The 19,985-nt window shown below is 61.1% G+C and overlaps 2 protein-coding genes across 4 annotated transcripts in view; both read left to right on the top strand.

The window, feature by feature from the left end:
- DIS3L2 (DIS3 like 3'-5' exoribonuclease 2) overlaps nt 1-8,870 on the top strand; it is a 351,578-nt gene extending 342,708 nt beyond the window's left edge. For all 3 annotated transcript variants that reach the window (XM_078071456.1, XM_036069241.2, XM_078071457.1), the window contains 5 exons: nt 1,490-1,637; nt 2,058-2,188; nt 2,359-2,463; nt 3,746-3,847; nt 4,551-8,870. In XM_078071456.1, coding sequence (XP_077927582.1) covers nt 1,490-1,637; nt 2,058-2,188; nt 2,359-2,463; nt 3,746-3,847; nt 4,551-4,700 — 636 coding nt within the window. In that variant the 3' untranslated portion in view covers nt 4,701-8,870. The remainder of the gene's footprint in view (nt 1-1,489; nt 1,638-2,057; nt 2,189-2,358; nt 2,464-3,745; nt 3,848-4,550) is intronic.
- Nucleotides 8,871-16,549: 7,679 nt separating this feature from the next.
- ALPI (alkaline phosphatase, intestinal) lies at nt 16,550-19,541 on the top strand. The gene is made up of 11 exons (XM_036069265.1): nt 16,550-16,619; nt 16,702-16,818; nt 16,934-17,049; nt 17,247-17,421; nt 17,500-17,672; nt 17,929-18,063; nt 18,149-18,221; nt 18,355-18,489; nt 18,576-18,767; nt 18,988-19,110; nt 19,240-19,541. The coding sequence occupies exons 1-11, from the start codon at nt 16,550-16,552 to the stop codon at nt 19,539-19,541; spliced, it is 1,611 nt and encodes a 536-aa protein (XP_035925158.1).
- Nucleotides 19,542-19,985: the final 444 nt, after the last annotated feature.

Consider the following 19,985-nt stretch of genomic DNA (forward strand, 5'->3'; position numbering starts at 1 on the left):
ACCTTCCCAGCCAGGAAGGGGACCAGGGCCTCTGTGCTCCTCACCCCAGCTCATGTGGGGAACCAGGCCACCACCACTGAGAACAACGCCCAAACGTGGCTCGGCGTGGAGGCTGCCCCCGCCGTCCCCCGGTGACTTGCCCCGGACATAACCCAGGCTGCAGCAGGAGCTGGGAGGCGGCCTCGGGGAGCTGAGCAGGTCATCACCAGCTGCGCCCTGACTCCTGGCCCGACACACACGGTAACCAGAGCCAGCTGTCCACTTGGCCGAGCACACAGGCAGCGAGGGGAGCGAGCAAGTGAACACCCAAGGGTGTGACTTTGGCCCTCAGTGAGGAACCTGTTCACTTGCTCCTCGCCGCGTGCTTGAGTCCCAGCCCCGAGAGCTCGGGGGCCACAGGGCAGGCAGCTGCAGGGACTGTGGCCAAACCACCCACACAGCAGAACCACCGAGGCCTGGAGAAACTCGGCCTCTCTTCGTGTACCCCGGTCCTCACTCCTCCCCTGCAGAGGGGCCTCTTGAACTCAGACCTCTGAGTCTTGGTGCCAGGACGGCTTGTCAGGGACGAGGGCTGAGGCTGGCGGCTGGTGAGCCTCTCCCTCCCTTGGCTGGCGTGGGGTTGCCGGGAGGGGGGCCCGGAGGTGCCAGGGTGCCAGCATGGCCTTCCACGGGACCGGGATCAGGGCTGGAGGGCATGAGGTCAGTCACCACCAAAGACTAGGCCTGGGCCACAGAGGAGGGAGCCAGGCGCCCACTGCCCACGTCCCTGGAGGCGGGTACCAGGCGTCCCGCACCTTCTCTTCTACGGGCCGTTCTGGCCGGGTGGCGGCGGCGGCGGACTCCGCGTCCTCACAGAGCCCTGTGGCCGCCCCGGCTTCCGCTGTGCCTCCACAGCGTGTCCGCAGGCCCTGTCCGGCCGGCCACAGGCCGCCTCCCCTCCTCCCATCCCGTGGAGCAGACCAGAGCCGCTCCCTGCTTGTCGCTGGCAGTAACCGCCCCTAAAACGACAGCAGCAGGCCGAGCTCCTCCCCAGCTGCCCTCAGACTTCAGCCCGTGGTCCGCCCTCCCCGAGGGCTCCGGGGCCGGCCCCACAGGGCTCTGAGGGAGGGGGCCCTCCGGCAGCTGGAGGTTTCCCCGCACCCCCTGTGCCCACAGAGGCGGGGTGGGCCCCTTGCGGTGCTCTCTGGCCTGTTCTCGGTGCTGCCGCCACGAGGGGTCTGCACAACCCGGGGCAAGGCCCACATTTGTCTTCAGCGGGAGAGGGGCATGGATGCGCCGTGGCTGGGCGCAGCCCCATGGCAGCCCCTGGGTCCCCTTACAGAGAATGGCCCCTGGCCTCCTCAGGCCCGCGGTCAGCCGCCTGCGACCTGGTGGGTCAGTCCACTCCAGAGCAGCCCATCCCGAGCCTCCGAGTGTCACAGCCTGGCAGGGCAAACCCAGCCGTGGCCTGGCCCGGCCTGGCTCTAAGACCCCGCCCCCACCCCCCCAGATGGCCCTGTACTTCTGCTCGGGGGTGCTGCAGGATCAGACGCAGTTCCGGCACTACGCCCTCAACGTGCCGCTCTACACCCACTTCACCTCTCCCATCCGCCGCTTCGCCGACGTCCTGGTGCACCGCCTCCTGGCTGCCGCGCTTGGTAAGAAGCACAGCCCGGGGGCTCGTGCAGGCCTGCGCCCACCTAAGGGCTGCCCAGGCCCAGAGTGGGTACCTAGCAGCCAGAGGCCACTGCATGGCTGTAGAGGCCCTGAGGGGTGGCCAGCCGAGCAGCAGGGGAGCCTGGGCCCAGAGACCCTCCCCACCCCACCCCCACCCCGCCGTGCGCATGCTAGGGGTCGGCTGCAGTAGAGCTCATTAGAAGTCCTATACAAAAGCCAAGGGCCCTAAACGTGGCTGCCCCCCCCAACCCTCGGAGCTGGGCAGCAGAGAGACCTCAGCTCAGCATGGGCCGCCTGGGCCCCACGTTGCCTGGGCAGGGAGCACCGTGCCGCCTGTCCCCAGCCGTGGCCGGCATACGCACAGCACCCCGCCAGCAGCCCCGCACCCACCCTCTCCCCAGGCTACGGGGAGCTGCCCGACCTGGAGTCCGAGGCCCTGCAAAAGCAGGCCGACCACTGCAATGACCGCCGCATGGCCTCCAAGCGCGTCCAGGAGCTCAGCACCGGCCTCTTCTTTGCCATCCTGGTTAAGGTGAGGCCACCCCCAGTGCCCCCTCTCCCCCTCCTCCACCCCACTTCCCCTCCTGGGCACCGGCTTACAGGGAGCTCTCAGGGAGCTCAGGGGCCCCCAGCAGCTGGGGTGGGCCCTGGGGGTGATGCCACGTCCCGTGGCCAGGCCTCAGCTAGAGCCCTGCCCTGCAGGAAAGCGGCCCCCTGGAGTCGGAAGCCATGGTGCTGGGCGTCCTGAACCAAGCCTTCGACGTGCTGGTCCTGCGCTACGGGGTGCAGAAGCGTGTCTACTGTAATGTGAGTACCACGGGCCGCCGCGGCCAGGTTGCCGAGGGCATCTGCTATGACGTGAGTGCCGGGACCTCGTGGCTTCTGTCCAGAGCCCTCCCCCACCCACAGACACACCAGGCCGTGTCCACCGCACTGTCTGTTTTCACCTGCGTGTCCCCCCCAGCCTCTGCCGGGGCCCCCTCCATATTTGCCTGGCATCGAGGGAGGGGCCTGGCCCAGGGACAGCCCTTGATAGACACACAAGCATGGAGGATGGGAGCACAGGCTGGGGTTGCTGTCCTTACCTGCCCGGGAGAATACAAGCCGTGGTGGTGACATTGGCCATGTGGTGGCAGAGGGCGTGCCGTCCCTGACCTGGCTTCCCTCTGCCACCCAGCACCAAGCCCACCTGATGGGCCATGCCGGGACACCCTGCTGCACCTGCCTGGGGTGAGGGATCCAGGCCAAGAGTCAGGCTCAAGAGAACGGGCCCCTCCCTCACCAGTGCAGGATGGCAGAGCTTGCAAGCCTTGGGGGATTTCTTCATGGGAATGTGAAGGACGGAAAGAGCAGAGAGTGGTCCGTGGCCACTCTGGAAGCTGTGTCCCCTGAAGAGAAGGAAGAGACCAGTCCTTGCCTTGGGTCCTGCCCTGTGTGGCTATTTATTCAAGGTTCTTTCCGAGGGTATTTGGTGCCTGTGCTTATGTCATCTGAGGGACCTATTTCAGCTGACCTTGCGGTTAGCAGGTCACCCCCTGGCCCCTGACCCTGGCTTTGAATTTCCTGACATCCAGAACCCTTGGGGGAATGCAGAGCCCCGCACACAGAGTGGAATAAGCATAAGTAAAGCAGAAGAGACAGAATGGAGTCCTGCTCGGGTTCGTCAGGGCTCCGGTCCTGAAGTTCACTGAGCAGGACAAAAGTTCAGGTGTCGGTCATCAGACAGGTCTAGGTCTGCAGACAAGCCAGCCCTCAGCCTGTGCCTGCAGGGGTCGGCACCCCTCTAGCCTTAGGCGCCCGGTCCACCTCGGGCCTCAAGTAGACAGTCCCTGATGAGCCCCTGCCGCTCAGCACTCGGTCACCCTCAGATACGGCCTCAACGGAAGCTGGCCAGAGGCCAGAGGCAAGGGTGGGGTGGTCCCTAATCAGAGGTCGACAGCCTGCTGCTGGGCACGGGGTCAGGGAGCTCTTTCAAGGCCAGTCAGAGGCGGGCAAAGGTAGGGAGCTGCCTCCGGGGTGGGGGGGGTGCGGTTTGCAGGGTCAAAGGTTAGGAGCTTACAACCTGAGACGTAGATGTGTGTGCCCCCAGGCTCTGCCCCTGCGGTCCCACCACTTCCAGAAGGTGGGCAAGAAGCCTGAGCTCACGCTTGTCTGGGAGCCTGAGGACGCAGGACAGGAGCAAGTGCAGCAGGTCAGACCCCGGGAGTGGGGCAGCTTCTCCAGAATACCACTGTGTGCCCGTCCGCCCCCTTGCTCTTCATGAGCCCTCTCCTGCCTCCTGGGGCACACTTGCCAGGCCTCCCCTGCTGGCCCTGCTGCCCCTCCCCGCGCCCCGGCACTTAGGCTCCCCCGTGGGATTTCCGACTCTATATGCAGAGGCCCCGCGCAGCTCCCGCATATGCCCTCCTTTGGGCCAGAGCTTTCCCGTCCTGCCCTGCCCTGCCCTGCCCCCCACCCCCAGTGGGGAGAGGCGGGGGGCTCTGCCTGTCTCTCTAAAGCAGGGTTTTAACCGTTGGGGTCTTTTGGGGAATCTCATGCAAACTATGGATCTCCTACCCAGGAACTTGCATATAATGGGTTTCACCTACAGCGCGCTCTGAAGGCCAGCCCCAGGCCCCAGTTCCTTTCTCCCCCAACCCTGGGCGCTCACTGTGCACCAGGCAACGCACACGGCCGTGTCCGGCTCCCTGACTTCTCACCGGGGCCCTGGGGCCTCAGTATCCGAGCAGGCTCAGCTTACAGAGGCCTGCAGGGGAGGGTCAGTGGTCCTGGGGCCCAGCTAGGTGGACAGTGGCAGGGCTGGGCCCCGCCCGCAAGCTCTTGCCCCTCCCGCCCCCCAGACCGGCCCCCCACGACCCACTCGTGTCACCAAGCTGGGCTCTGCTCTGCTGCAGGTTGTCACCATCTTCAGCCTGGTGGAGGTGGTCCTGCAGGCCGAGACCACCGCCCTCAAGTACAGCGCCATCCTCAAGCGGCCGGGCACCGACGGCCTCCTGGGCCTGCAGGACAAGGAGGAGCGAGACGCCGGTGGCCCCCAGGCCTGAGGCCTCCTGCGCAGCCGCACCCCGCCCACACCCCTGCCCCACCCACCGGCTTTTAGGAATAGGACCTTTCGACACCAAAGGGGATTTTTAATTTGGTTTTTAACAACTCAGGGTTTTGTTTTTATTTCCTCATTCTATTTTATTTTTGCAGCTCAGTTTTTAAACAAACTGGAGAGGAGAGGGCGGGGCTGGACGGAAGGCTGAGGCCTGGCTGGTGCTTCACCGGAGCGGAATGGGACCCGGTCCTCCTGGGAAGGCCAGCCCCCCTTCTGCCAGGCCACCCACTGCCTTCCCCTGCCCAGGAAACCGGGGACTTTCAGCAAATCAGTGTCATGGAATAAAATCAAGTGTGAATTGCTGTCTGGTGTGTGACGCACCGCTGGGAGGCCCGGGCAGCAGGGTGCCCCTTGGACCCAGGACATGGGACCTGGCTCAGGCTCCACCCCTCTCAGCTGAGCTGGGGTCGCCACCCTCCAGAACCTTCCTGTCAGTTCCAGGATGATTCACAGAGCTGGCCACATGTCAGATTGATGCCCGTGCCTCATTCTGGCTGATTAGAAATGTAATTAGTATGCAAGACAGCAGGCTTACCCATCACCCTGCACCAAGTGACTGTCCCTCCCCACCCCCACCACCTCCTCTCTGCCTGCTGGCCTCAGGAGGGACGGCACGAGTCCTGTGGCCCTCCCTCCCTGAGGTTCTAGGCCAGAGCTCTGAGTAGCCCTGTCCACACCCCTCGGGACAAGCCGGTACCTCAGCCCCCCGGTGCCAATCCTGTACCCTGGTGGCGCTGAGGGAGCAGGGGGACAGAGGGGACCTGCGCCTGCTGGAGATGACCAGGGAGGGGAAAAGGGGTGCCTGGTGGCCCTAACCTGGCCTCGTCACCTTCCCGGCATCGTCCTGAGCACCCACCAATTGCACCATCCCTGGGGACCCAGGGACGGAGATGGAGGGCCACTGGGCCGTGCTCTCTCCCCAGCTGGCCTGACCACAGCCTGCACTCCCTCCCCGCCCGACTAGGGACCACAAGTTGGCTTCCCCAAAGGCTGCCAGAAATGAGGGTGAAAACCATAGTGACCCCTGCCCTGGTTCCACCGTGCTTTTCCTTGGGTGTCGGTATTAACGAGCCCATTTGATCTGGTTGCAGTGAATTCTCTTCAAAGAAAAATTCAGTGCAGTACCTTGTAGGAGGGCCTTGCGAGGACCAGAGGACCGATGGCGTGGCTGCCTTTGTCCCCCACGGGCAGGCCGTGGCTCATCATCCGCCCAGCCCTGGGCCGGGTGTCGGAGAGGAATGGGGGACACGCCACCGTCCTGCCTTCCTTTCTCCTGCTCCAGCACCTCAACCGGCCTTCCAGGTGTCCATCTCGCCACCCCCAAGATGTCCCTGAGGCCACCACCCCCACCGTCTGTCCCTGTCCCCAGAGCCTTCTCCTGCACCCAAGGATCTGAAGGGAAGATAGGTGCGAGGGGCTGGTGGTTTGGTATTTGGATGAGGAGAAGATTTCTGGGTGTTTCCTGTCCTAGGCAGCCCAACAGAGCCCAAGGGCAGGACGATCTCAACCCTGTCCCCAGCCCCTGGACTGCCCCACCCTCTGAGGAGGAGCCCCGTTCTTCCCCAGGGCTGTCCCCTGCTGGCCGCCCACAGAGCCCGGGAGCTGAGCCCCCGTGGCGTGACACCCATCAGAGGCAGTGGGTCGGAGCCCCTGGGCCCTCTCTTGAGCAGCATGAACTCGGACCGGACCCCAGTCCTTACTGCCCCGGTGCCCCCTGAGCCCGTGAGGCGTAGCTCGGTCAGCAAGGAACATCTTTGCCGCCAGGACTTGCTTGGGCAGAGGTGGGTCTCGCCCTGATGCACCCTAGAACCACGGGGGCCGTGGCCACCCCAGCCCACCCCCGCTTCATCTGACAGAAGTGGAAACTGCACCCAGAAAGGAGCCAGGCCTCTGGCCAAGGTGACACAGCAAGACTGCCCAGCCAGGACCGGGCTCAGGCACCTGCCCTCCACTGCACCCCACTGCCCAAAGGAGGCGGCCCAGCACTCTCCCCCAAGGTAGCCGGGTCCGTCTTCGTCCCCTCCCAGCACGCGGGGCTCTGGCGGAGGTCCACTGAGGGAGCCAGCCCCTTCTGTGTCCCCGTGTGATGGAACTATTGACAAAAGGATGACGAGACACAAAACCTCATCAAAAAGGAAGACTCATCCCTGCGGCTGCTCCGGAGCATCGGCACACAAGTACCAGCAGAAGCCCAGGACCCAGAGCGGGGCTCTGTCTTCCTCAAGGGGCCCCCTCGGATCACCATGGCGGAGGGAGCCGGAGATGCAAATAACGTCACTACGAGACGAGGCTCTAGCAAAGTTCCGAGGCTGGGGAGGGTATTCCCAGCTCCGAAGGGACAGGGGCCAGAAGATGATGCGTGGGCCCCACGGGGGTGAAGGAACTGAGGCTCGAAGGTACTTGTCTAACACCGAGCTGTGAGGGTCAAGGTCGCTAGGATCAGAGAGAGCTGAGAGGACGCGCAATAAGATGCTGGAAAGGGAGATCGCATGGACCCTCTGAGCTGGCCTGAGAGTTTGCCCTCTATGCGAGGGCCGTGCAGGGCTGGGCCGTGATACGGCCCCCGTGCCTTCACCACTCTACTCAGCAGGAGGGCGGCGATGCCCCGTGTTCTCGGGGCTGCTGTCCAGCAGGGGAGTGGGGTCACTAGCACGGCAGGCGGCGGTGATGGCGTGAAGGGGAAGCCGGACGGTGGGGGGTCCCATGGGGGCAGAGCCTCAGGGAGCAGCCTGGTGGCCGTTTGCAGGCCCGGGCCCTGAGGCCCAGCGCTGTCTGGGCAGTGGAGGGGGCGGGAGGCCAGAGCACGGGTGCGGGTGGGCCAGGAGGGCCAGCGAGCTGGGGCGGCGAGGGCTTTCCTCGCCGTTGGGGTGGGGGGACAGATAAGGGGTGCAAGCCAGCATCCCGAGGCTTCGCGCTGAGAACAGACCCGGGGGCTTGGTACAGAGGCAGGGACCAGGAGTGGAGGGTGTGGGGCGCAGCAGCAGGGGGTGGTAGGCAGTTGGGGGATGGGGGATGCCAGGCTGGGCCCTGAGGTGCAGGGGAGAGTGGTGCTCGGGCGAGGTGTCCTCAGCACACAGCCCGGATTAAAAGCCTGGGAAGGCTCAGGACTGAAGATGGGCTCAGGAAGATGAGAAGGAGCTGGTACAAGGAGCCTGGGAAGGAGGAGCCAGAGAGAGAGGGGTCCTGAGGCTTCAGGAGGACTCCTGTCTTTTGATTACATAGGACAGAAACCCAGTGCGAAGTGGCTCTGGGAGGAAGGGAACTGATAGGAAGGCTGGACAGAACTACCAGAGGAGGGCGGGAAAGCCCACCTTGGAGGAGGCAGGGAGGCACCACGCCTCCAGGTCACCTGGCGGGGGGCGGGGGGGGGAGCCTGTGCCCCTTCTCTGTTTCTGCTTCATTTCCTCCTGGTGTAGATCACTTCCTCCGTGGTGACCTTCTGGAAGCGTCTGCCTTCTGTATCTTGCAGCCCACCCTCCTGGAGAGAGACTGACACCCTCTCCCAGCTCTAGTTAGAGAAGACCCCAGGAAAGAATGGGGCGGCTGCCCAGCCCTGGCCCATCAGAGAGCTGTCATGGTACAGAATGGTAGCTCCTGGGGTCCCTGGCAGCTGGGAGGGATGGGCAAGAAGCCGGGGAGCAGGTGCCAGGAAGAGGCTAGGCCACCGGGGAGACACAGCACCAGATGCCCACTGCAGCCCAGACGCCGCATGCTCTCACTTATGTGTGGAGTCTAAAAGAATCAAACACATAAAAGCAGAGGAGAATGCTGCTTTCCAGGGCCAGGGCAGGGAGGAAGAATGGGGAGATGCTGGGGACAAAGTTTCAGTTGTAAGATAAACGAGTTCGCGGGATCTCATGTACAGCATGGTGGTGTAGTTAACAATTCTGTGTTGTGGACTTGAAAGCCGCTAAGCGGGTGCATCTGCAGTGTGCTCACCACAGAAAGCAAATGATCGCTCTCAGGCGATAGATATGTTAAGTAGCTTGCTGGTGGTGATCGTTGCACAATGTATCCATATATCAAAACATCTAGTTGTACATCTTGGATATATACAATTCCTATTTGTCAATTATACCTCAGTGAAGCTGCTAAATAAACAAATAAAGACAAACGGAGTCTGTGTGCCTCCCCCTTAAATCTGGACAGGCTCGATGGCTGCTAATATGCAGAAATGTGGCAGAAGTGACTTGGGGCCAGTTTCGAGGCCCCGGCCTTAAGGAACGGGCAGCTTCTACTCCCTGTCTCTTGGAATCCAGCTGCCATGTTGTGAGGATGCTCAAGCAACTCTGTGGAGAAGCCCTCGCGGAAGGGAGCCAGTTCCTCAGCCACGTGACGGAGCCATCTTGGAAGCGGACCCCCCAGGTCCCATCCAGCCACCCCCGCCGAAGCCCCATAGATCAGACACACACTGTCCCCTCCAGGCCCTGCCCAGATTGCAGATTTGTGATCCAAGAAATGTGTGAGGTGGTTTGGGGCTGGTTTGTTATACAAACCATTATAGATACCAAGAAGAGAAGATCAGTAGAATGTGTCAATAGATAGAGCTTACGATTGAAAAATGAAGAAGTGATTTAGAAACAGTGGTAAATATCAACATAGAAAGCCAAAAGAGGGGCACCTGGGTGGCTCAGCTGGTTAGGCGGCTGCCTTCGGCTCAGGTCATGATCCCAGGGTCCTGGGATCGAGCCCTGCATCAGGCTCCCTGCTCGGCAGGGAGCCTGCTTCTCCCTCTCCCTCTGCCTGCCTCTCTGCCTACTTGTGCTCTCTATCTCTCTGTCAAATAAATTAAAAAAAAAAAATCTTTAAGAAAGCCAAAAGAGAGGAAAGTGGTTGCCTCAGAGATGGGAAAATTCGGCAGGGAGGGAGACAGGGAACTGCTGTTTTTGTTCTGTCGGAACAAACCTCACAGAGCTATTTGGTAATTTAAACTATATTCATGTATAACTTGGATAAGAATAAAAACCCAAACAACCCCCCCCCAAAAAAAATATTTTTTTCTTAGCAGGAATGGATCTACTGTTCTTTTAAAAGGCTTTTTGTACATTCAGCAACAGGGATATTAAACAGTCCATCATTCCAGTAAGTAAGATAAAATTCCTGCTGACAGGTGGCCTGATATTCCCAGTGAGTTCAAATGCTGCCTAAGGCCTTCTACTTAAAGACTCAGGTGGCAGTCTGGGCGGGGACGCCCCTGGGGGCTGTGGTGGCTCCCTGTCTGAGCCAAGGTAGGGAGTCCAGGGCAAGGGACTAGGCCCTGGGCAGCTAACCAGCCAGGAAGCTGGGGGGGGCGCGGGGCGATGGTGTTGGGCAGAACCACAGGTGAGGCTGTGGGCCTCCCCAATGTGATGCAAGTCTGCAGGAGGGCTGAACTTCAGGCCCCAGCTGGACTCTGACAACAGAGGCCCAGTTCATGGGCCCAATCACAGATTTCAGGGTCAGTTGAAGGTGAGAGGGGTATTGAAGTAGATGAAAGATGTGAGTCCTGGTGAATGGAAGGAGAAAGATGCCTTCCACAACAGTAAAGAAGATTCTGGAGATGGGGGGAGGGTACATGAAGTACTTAGAATGATGAGTTTGAATTTGCACATAACTGAGTCAGGTTACATACTTAAAGCCTTCTGCAAGATCATCTCTTTGAACCTTCTCTTTTTATGAGTCTTTATGGTTTGGTGGTTTGTTTTTTTTTAATATATAGAAAGCAATTTTGGGGGGTGGAGTCCCATTTTAATAATTTATTTTACTTAAAGTTGTTTTACTCAAACACTTTCGTGAATTGTGTTGTGTTCTTTAATGTTCATAAATTGTTCATTGCTCAGTTCTGGAAAGCGTTGAGCCAAATACCGAAGAAGCAACAGATAGGGAAGCGCAAGACAGACATGAAGCAAAATGTCTCCTTGAGGAGATTTCACCTTCGTAGATTTTCAAACCAAGCTGCTGTTGGAATAAGACTGCCCTCCTGGTTCTTGGGATAGAAAAATCAGAGTTAAGGTACTGAATGCAGTTCCAGGAGCAAGCTTTCGTTCCCTCGCCTTCTACATCCACGGCCAAACGCCCTATCGGCCGTGGAGGGGTCATGCTTGCGTCACCCTAAGGAGAACGACCTTGAGCCACGGCTGCGGCTGCACCCCCAGCCTGGGGCAGGCTGAGCCCCCCGGGAACTGTATGAGGAAGGGGGTATGGTGGTGTTTCCTGCCCTGCTGGGGGACGGTCCCTTTTCTGCACTCCCCGAAGATATGTGACCCAGGTGCCCCTGTGGAAGGGCAGTGCCCGGATGTCCCTCCCACACGGGTGGGTGGAATGGCCCAGGAGGAAGCCTGGCCCACACAGACCTTAATTACAAATACTTGCTTTCTAGGAATAAACCACTTTGTCTAACATTTGGCCGATTGGCTTTCAAACACTCAGCTTTTATTTTTTTATTATTATTTTTTTCAGCTAGCTTTAATTATGTTCAAGACCTGCCTTTTTTCAGAAGTTAGGGTTTCGCCTTTCCCCCTCCCCCTCCAGAACTGCGTCTGTCCCACGGCCCTGCGCTCACAGCCCTGTGACATCGGTACTGTTCTTCCCATTTCACAGATGAGGAAATCAAGGCTTGGGAGAGGTTTAAGTACCGAAGGACACCCATTATAAGTGGTGGAGACTGAGCCCAGGCCCCAACACGCTATGGGTGGGCTTTTTGGTCTTTGTCAACCTGGGGGTCTGTCATGTGGTTAATTCTGCATCCGTTGAACACCTTTTTGTTATCATCCTCTGTGAAGAAACTGTCCAGTAGGAGGAGAAGCCAGGGCCAGGGGAGGCAGACTGGAGAGTGGCTGGCAGACAAGTGGCAGCCACAGAAGAGGGATTTGGGGTGTGGCTGTTGTGAGGGGCATTGCAGGGAGGGAGCCAGCAGGGAGGCCGGGCACCAAGGAGAGGGCGGATCCCTCGGGCCAAAGTACAGAAAGTCACACAATGTCCCAGAGTCCCTCCTCCACCGTGTTCGCCATCTTTCCTCTGCCAGTGACTCCTCACCTGCCCCTGCCTGTGCTCCCCGCTCCCCCAGCACCACCCCCTCCACCAGCACCTCCCCTTCGTGCCCCCCTCCAGCCCCCCGAAGCACAGCCCGGCCCCAGTCTTGCGAGCTGTCGGTGGGCCTTACATCCAGGCTTCTGTCCTGCCCGCCCCGGCATTATTTCCTGCCCCTCTCCAAGGGGGTCTGACTCTGGTCACCTCAATTCTTCCCCTGGGACAATGTCCAGGAACATGATTCGGTTTACGTACCCCACCCCCGTTTCTAGACAGGAAGCCCCTCGCCCACTGGGTCTGATTTGACTCTGCTAGGCCTCCAGGATGATTTACATATGGTCGGTGCTCAAGAGATTTTCACTGAATCAAATCGTCTCCTCTAACCAACTAGTAGCTGCCCAGCTTCTGGTTTTTGCCTCCAGGACCCTCGCTGAGGGTCAGCTCGGTGAGGGCAGCTGCAAGGGCCCTGTGAGCATCGGAGGCCTCCGTACCTCCTCCCAAACCTCAGTTTCCAAGGCTGGTGTAATGGGCTTCCGCTATTAGATTGCCTTCTGGGGCCTTCCTTTGGGCTTTACAACCTCTCTCTGACCCCAAACAGCTGGTGCTGACCCTTGTGCAGGTCCAAATTCCCAGCGTGAGGGAATTCCCAAGTGACTTGGTACAGTGTAACCCCTGGGGTTCCCGGGTGTACCCCAGTACGCACTTGAGCTCTGGCCTTAGATGCGCTCACCTCCGCTGGGCCCCAAAATGTATCTCGGCAAACTTTTCCCCTCCACGGCCCCGTGGATGCCCCCGAGGTCTGTGCTGTCTCTGGTTCCTTCCAAAGGCCCCCCCCTCCCTGGGGCTGTTCTCCAGTCAGTGCCCATGGGCTCCGGGGGAAGGGCAGAGCCTCAGTCTCTGGGCCTGCGACGGGGACCACGGACACGGACATGCCCAAACCATAGCTGCAAATAGAGGCAAGGGGCTCCTCCCTCCCCTGCAGCCAGTGCTTTTCCGGTGACCTCTAAGATCTCTGTCATTGAGCCCGTGACCCTGGCCTTGCCTGTTGCTCTCCGCTGAGGGCTCCATCCGGTCCCCAGGCCACGATGCAGCTAACTTCCGTGAGGAGCTGAGGAGCGCAGTCCCCGGGACTTTCTTGATGGCCCCCTGCTTGGGCCAGGAGGAGAGGCAGGTGGGGGGCCTCCTGTCCTGGCCCCAGAACTGCCTGGCTGGAGAGGGGACACATATCATCAGAAGTGCAGGGAGGGGGGCGCCGGGGGGTGTAACTGGTTGAGCATCCGACTCTTGTTTTGGGCTCACGTCTGATCTCAGGGTTGTTCCCAGCTCCTGCCATCCTCCCCCTGCCCCCCCAGCAGGGCTGTCACTACGTTTCCCAAGGGGGGGCGGGGAGTGAGATCAGGAGGGCAGGAGGCGCAAGGGGCCATCCCTCCGTGGGTCGGTGGGCGGCAGCTGCTTCAGGGGTGGGCCCCGCATCACCCTGCCCCTGGCCAGGCCGACACGCACCCTGTGCTGGGGGCTGGGACCCGGCCCGGACAGCCTCCGGGGGTAAACGAGGACACCGGTGGAGGGTGCTGGGGCTCCTGATGGGGCCCTACAGGACAAGCCCTTCCTTCCCAGGGAGCAGGCAGACCAGGACAGGCAGACTGCAGGCTGCACAGAGCCAGGCAGCCCCTGGCCTGGGCTACAGTAACCCCAGAGGCATGACCTCTTACTCCGCACCAGGAAGAGCTTGCTGCCAGCTGCCTTGGAATCCCGGGCCCCAGAGGAAGGACTATAACCGGATACATCACAGGTGACTCAGGCCCAAAGGTGCCTGCCTGACTCAGGGCACAGTGCCCCCGTGGCCCCGTGCAGCCGCGTCAGGGCTGCAGGCTGCGAATGTGGACAAACAGACTTTGTTTACCGCCAGTGACAAGTCGTGTATGTTCGATCTCCAGTCCCGCTCAGGCACACGACAAAATTCACAAGAAACCAAGGCCGATCACAACTGATGACTACATGTCACCGTAAGAAGCACTAGCAGCTGCACTCCTGGCATTTATTACAGAGAAATGAAAATGCATGCCCCCCCCCCGCAAAAAACCGGAATGAATATTCACGGCAGCCTTATTCATAATCGCCCCAACTGGAATCAGCCTAGATGTCTGCACTTGGACATGGGACTAGTCAAACACTGTGGTCTACCATCCCACAGAAGACACTCAGTAATACAAAGGAGTCAACGATTGATCCATGTTTGGATGAATCTCCAGGGAATTATGCTGAGTGAAAAAAAACCAACCCCAAAAGATTGCAGGATTCCATTTATGTAACTTATTTGAAATGACAACATTTTAGAAACGCAGGAGAGGGGCTAGGGACTGAGCAGGGGTGTGGGGGGGAGGTGAGGCGGTTATAAAGCCATCTGTTCCTGTCCGTGGGATTGGAGCTGTTCCGTATCTCAACCACAGTGGTGTTTATGAACCCACACACGTGACAAGATAGTGTAGAACTTCCACACCCACGCAAATGAAGTACATGTGAATGGGGGGAGGAATCCGAATCGAAATCTGAAAATCTGTGGATTGCACCATTGGGGGAAATTGGGCAGCATACAGGGGATCTCTGTATTATTTCTTCAACTGTCAAAAATTCCAATTGAAAAAGGGTATGGTGGGGAGCACCCAGGTGGCTCAGCCGGGTAAGCGTCTGACTCTTAGTTTTGGCTCAAGTCATGATCTCAGAGTCTGAGATGGAGCCCTCCGCTGGGCTCTGCACTGGGGGTGGAGCCTGCTTAAGATTCTCTCTCTCCCTCTGCCCCTCCCCCTCCACTTGCACAAGAAGCTCTCTTGCTTGCTCTCTCTCCCTCCATCTCTAAAAAAAAAAATAATCCAACTGAGAAAGGGTACGGGGAATTTACTGGAAGGAAGACTAATCTTGGAGTAACAAACCTTTCACCTACAGCCTGATAAAACCAATTAATTAATTAAGGACGTGCCCAGAAGTTAGTCTCCCCCGACCTTTAGCCAAGAATTTCCCTAACACAGCAAGACGATACAGGGGACAGAAGGAGCTATGGGGGACAATTCAGGGGCCAGGAAGGATGCCTCCCAAGGCGATACCTCTCCCCAGATTTAGAGGACAGCCAGGTCAGTGTGCTTGGCGAGCTGCTTGAGCAGAGGGGGGCTGGGCAGGGAGACACTGGTGGCCAGGACGGTCGCCCTGGTTTTGGGGACCAAACGCACGGCTCAGGTGGTGAGGAGGCCAGAGCGCAGAATGGAGCTACATGGTCCGCTGGGGTGGGCGGAGCCGGGAGGAAGGTTTTTCTTCTTTGAATATTTTAAAAATCGTGGTGAAAAGCACCACATAAAAGTTACCATCATAACCATTTGTCTGGTTCCGTAGAGGTAAGTGTATTCACACCATTGCACAGCAGCTCTCCAGAACGTTTCCATCTTCAAACTGAAACTCTGTTTCACCAAACACCCCCCCCCAGGGCCCCCTCTTCCTGGCCCCTGGCAACCAGTTCTGTGCATTTGATAACTTCAGATGCCTAGTCTAAGTAAAGTCACCCAGCGTTTGTGCTTCTGCCACTTAGCATCATGTCCTCGGGGTTCATCCGTGGTGTACCGTGTGACAGGATGCTCTCCCTTTTTAAGGCTGAATAATATTCCATTACGTGGATGGACGGCATCTTGTTTATACATTCACCTGGTGATGGACACTTGAGTTGCTTGGCCCTTTTGGCTACTGTGAACAATGCTGCTATCAACATGAGGGTGCAAATATCTCTTCTAGAACTTGCTTTGAATTCTTTTGGATAGACACCCAGAAAGTGCGATGGCTGGATTGGAGGAAGGCTTATGAACCAGCCTGGCTACTGAAACTTCTTAGCCCCCCAACAGACGTTGCACCTGCGGGTATGCGTGGCCCCTGGAGGGAAAAGACACCCTGGGTTCTATCTGCGTGTCCAAGGGAGCAGAGATCAAGCTCATGCACACTGGGTCCTACCCCTGCCTGCCCCCCATGCACGCACGCACGCGCACGCACGCGCACACGTACCCCACGAGGCCGGCCCGGCTCTCAGTATTCAAACACACGGACGAGGTTCCGCTCTGTCACCACCAGTCCCACCCTTTTCCACAGCACAAGAAGTCTGGGTCCAGGCTCCTGGGCGCGCTCTGAGCCCAACCCCTTCCCCACCTGCCCACACCAAGCCCGGTCAGAAGGACCAGGCACCACATGCCTCCTTTCCCCCGTCTCGGGGCCTCAGAGCATCAGGAAGCCAGACCCAGGCCCCTGGCCCAGGCTGCGTGCGTCCCACCCAGACGGAGCCTGCCCAAAGCTGGCTTTCAGCACTGAACAAACGAGCTGAACGTAGGAGTAACGGTTCTCCCACCAGACTGTGAGCAAAGGGTTGGGACTGGCCCCTACGGGGACACGGCAAATGCTCCTTCCCCAAAGGGGACGTGTCCCCGATTCCCCGCGCTCCCTTGGGGTGACAGCTGGGATTATCCTGTGCTGGACAGACCTGCCCTCTCCAGGCCCCCTGCCCTGGGGCTTGCTCGGCCACACCCTGCCACTTCCCTTCTGCCCACAGGACTTCAAGTCACAGGGTGGGGCGGGGCCCGGGTGGCCACCTGGGGCAAAGGGAGGGACCCCGAGCCTTTTACAGCCCGAGCCAAAGTCCTGCCTGGACCAAAGCCCCGGCGGCTCGTACGGCAGCTGGTGCCCACGTTCTGGTGCCCTCGGGGCCCCAGCCTGCCCAGAGTCCTGGCCTTGCCGCCCCCCCGCCCTCCGACAGGCATGCAGGGGCCCTGCATGCTGCTGCTGCTGCTGGGCCTGAGGCCGTGGCTGGCCCTTGGCGTCATCCCAGGTAACAAGGCACCTCCCAGCTGCCCCCCACACACGGGGCACTCCCCCGAGACTGACCTGGCCTCCCCTCTCCGCTCGGCCAGTTGAGGAGGAGGACCCAGCCTTCTGGAACCGCCAGGCGGCCCAGGCCCTGGACACTGCGAAGAAGCTGCAGCCCATCCAGACGGCTGCTAAGAACCTCATTCTCTTTTTGGGGGACGGTGAGTGTGCAAGGCCTGGCCGTGCCCTGTGGCTCCCCCAGCCCTGGCACCCAAGGCTGCCAGTGGACACAGACCGACCTTGCGGACTCAGGCCTGACAAGGTGTGCTCCTTCAGGGATGGGGGTGCCCACAGTGACAGCCACTCGGATCCTAAAGGGGCAAATTAATGACCAACTGGGACCTGAGACACCCCTGGCCATGGACCACTTTCCGTACCTGGCTCTGTCCAAGGTAAGGGCTGGGTGGCTCAGGGTGCTCCCCACCAGAGGCGTGGGGTGGGGTGGGGCTCGGGAGGGCGGCAGGAGGGGCGACCCCAGGAGGGTTGGAGCCTGAGTCAGGGGCACCAGGGCAGTGAGGGTGGGCCCCGGGTCGGGATCTTGGGCGCCTGACGGTGTCACGGGGGGAGCTGAGAGTGTCTCTGTCCCCAGACATACAACGTGGACAGACAGGTGCCAGACAGCGCAGGCACAGCCACGGCCTACCTGTGCGGGGTCAAGGCCAACTACCAGACCATCGGCGTGAGCGCAGCCGCCCGCTTGAACCAGTGTAACACGACACGTGGCAATGAGGTCACTTCCGTGATGAACCGGGCCAAGAAAGCAGGTGGGCTTGGGGCCAGCTTTGCGGGCAGAGGCAGGATGAGAGACCTCGGGGGCTCACCCTGACCTCTACCACCCGCAGGGAAGTCGGTGGGGGTGGTGACCACGACGAGAGTGCAGCATGCCTCGCCAGCAGGCTCCTACGCACACGTAGTGAACCGCAACTGGTACTCGGACGCCGACATGCCTGCCAAGGCGCGGGAGGAGGGATGCCAGGACATCGCCCAGCAGCTCATCTCCAACATGGACATTGATGTGGGACATGAAGGGCAGGGGGGGTGGGGTGCCGGCCCGGGCCACAGTCCCGGGCCACAGTCCCGGGCAGCTGACAGCCTGAGCTCTGGGGGCTGGCAGGGTCTCCAGGAGCCTGGGGAAGGGGGGTGGTGGTGGAGAAGGCACAGCTGGGGCCAGACCATACCCACAGACCTGGCAGGGGAGCTGGGGGCTGTCTGAGAAGGGAGCAAAGGGCCAGCCGCGCCCCGAGCCCACCTGCCTAATCCTTTGGCTACAGGTGATCCTGGGCGGAGGCCGAAAGTACATGTTCCCCAAGGGGACTCCAGACCCTGAGTATCCAACTGACGCCAAACAGAACGGAGTCAGGTTGGATGGGCGGAACTTGGTGCTCGAGTGGCAGGCCAAGTACCAGGTGATGGGGGCTGGCAGGTGCAAGGGGTACAGCAGGGACAAGGATGAGAGGGCTACGGACTGAGGCTCGGTTCCACCCCTCCCAGGGTGCCCGGTATGTGTGGAATCGCAGGGAGCTGATGGAAGCATCCCAGGACCCCTCTGTAACACACCTCATGGGTAATGAGCCCAGACCCCCCTCTTTCCTGCCCTGGCCTCCCCGGTCCTCAGAAAGCCAAGCAGATACACAGATGTTCAGGCCACGGATCCTCCCCACTCCCCAGCCAGTCACCACCGGCCCCCTTTCCCCCAGGCCTCTTTGAGCCAGGAGACACCAAATACGAGTTCCACCGAAACCGGACCCAGGACCCGTCCCTGATGGAGATGACAGAGGTGGCCGTGCGCGTGCTGAGCAGGAACCCCCGTGGCTTCTACCTCTTCGTGGAGGGTGAGTGGCAGCCCCTCGCCCAGCAGAGGAGTGGGAATGGTCAGGGCGTTTGGGCATTGTCCACTTTCCACGCGTCCTGCTTGCAGGAGGCCGCATCGACCACGGTCATCACGACGGCACGGCTTATCTGGCACTGACCGAGGCCGTCATGTTCGATTCTGCCATCGACAAGGCCAGCCAGATCACAAGCGAGAAGGACACCCTGACCCTTGTCACCGCTGACCACTCTCACGTCTTCTCTTTTGGTGGCTACACACTGCGAGGGGCCTCCATTTTCGGTAGGCAGGGAGCTCCATCTGCGGTAGCAGGTGCTGTTTCCCAAATTATATGGCAGAAAGGGCTCTGGGTCTCAGTTTCCTCGCCTGTCAAATGGGGTAGTAGCCACTGCCTCGTCGGGTGCTTGTGAGGATTTGGCCAGCGCGTAGGCAACCTGGGCTGGGCACGCAGGGGGCCCCCTCGCTGTGGTCGGTGTGCTCAGCAGGGCCCTCCTCCCCGCAGGGCTGGCCCCCACCATAGCCCTAGACAACAAGCCCTACACCTCCATCCTCTACGGCAACGGCCCCGGCGCCAGCTTCGCGCTCACCGGGAACTCCCGGCCCAACGTCAGCCACAGCCAGAGCAGTGAGCGCCGGGGGCCAGCGGGGCGGTCGGGGGGCTGGGGGGGCCGAGGGGTTGGGGGGCGCGGGGGGGGCCTCGCGGGAGGGGGAGGCCGCCCGCCCCGCCGGCCCTGAAGCCCCCCCCTCCTGCCAGCGGACCCCGCCTACAAGCAGCAGGCCGTGGCGCCCCTGCCCTCCGAGACCCACGGCGGCGAGGACGTGGCCGTGTTCGCGCGCGGCCCGCAGGCGCACCTGGTGCACGGCGTGCAGGAGCAGACCTTCGTGGCCCACGTCATGGCCTTCGCCGCCTGCCTCGAGCCCTACACCGACTGCGGCCTGCCGCCCTCGGCCTCCCCCACCGACGCCGCGCTCCCCGGCCCGGCCGCTGCGCCGCCGTCGCTGCCGCTGCTGGCCGGGGCGCTGCTGCTGGGGCTGCTGGCGGGCGCCGCGCCCTGACCGCCCGGCTCGGCGCCCGGGCTCCGCCGCCCCCGCGCCCTCCGCCTCCCACCTCCAGCCCCAGGCCCCGCCCCCTCCGCCGCCCCCGCGCCCTCCGCCTCCCACCTCCAGCCCCAGGCCCCGCCCCCGCCCCCTCCGCCCCCTCCACCTCCCACCTCCAGCCCCAGGCCCCGCCCCCTCCGCCCCCTCCACCTCCCACCTCCAGCCCCAGGCCCCGCCCCCTCCGCCCCCTCCCCTCCCACCTCCAGCCCCAGGCCCCGCCCCGCCCCGCCTCCAGTCCTAGGCCCCGCCCCCGGACCCCAGCGCGGGCCCCTCCCCAGACCTTCACCCCGATGGCGCGGGCTGCCCCGGGCGCCCCGCGGGCCGCGGTGGCGGCTTTCCGGGGCACCCACGGCCCCCCATGGGCTGTTCTCGACTCCCCACCCCCAACCTCAGCGCCAGGGT

The sequence above is a fragment of the Halichoerus grypus genome, chromosome 4 (assembly GCF_964656455.1).
Source record: "Halichoerus grypus chromosome 4, mHalGry1.hap1.1, whole genome shotgun sequence".
NCBI classification, from domain to species: Eukaryota; Metazoa; Chordata; class Mammalia; order Carnivora; family Phocidae; genus Halichoerus; species Halichoerus grypus.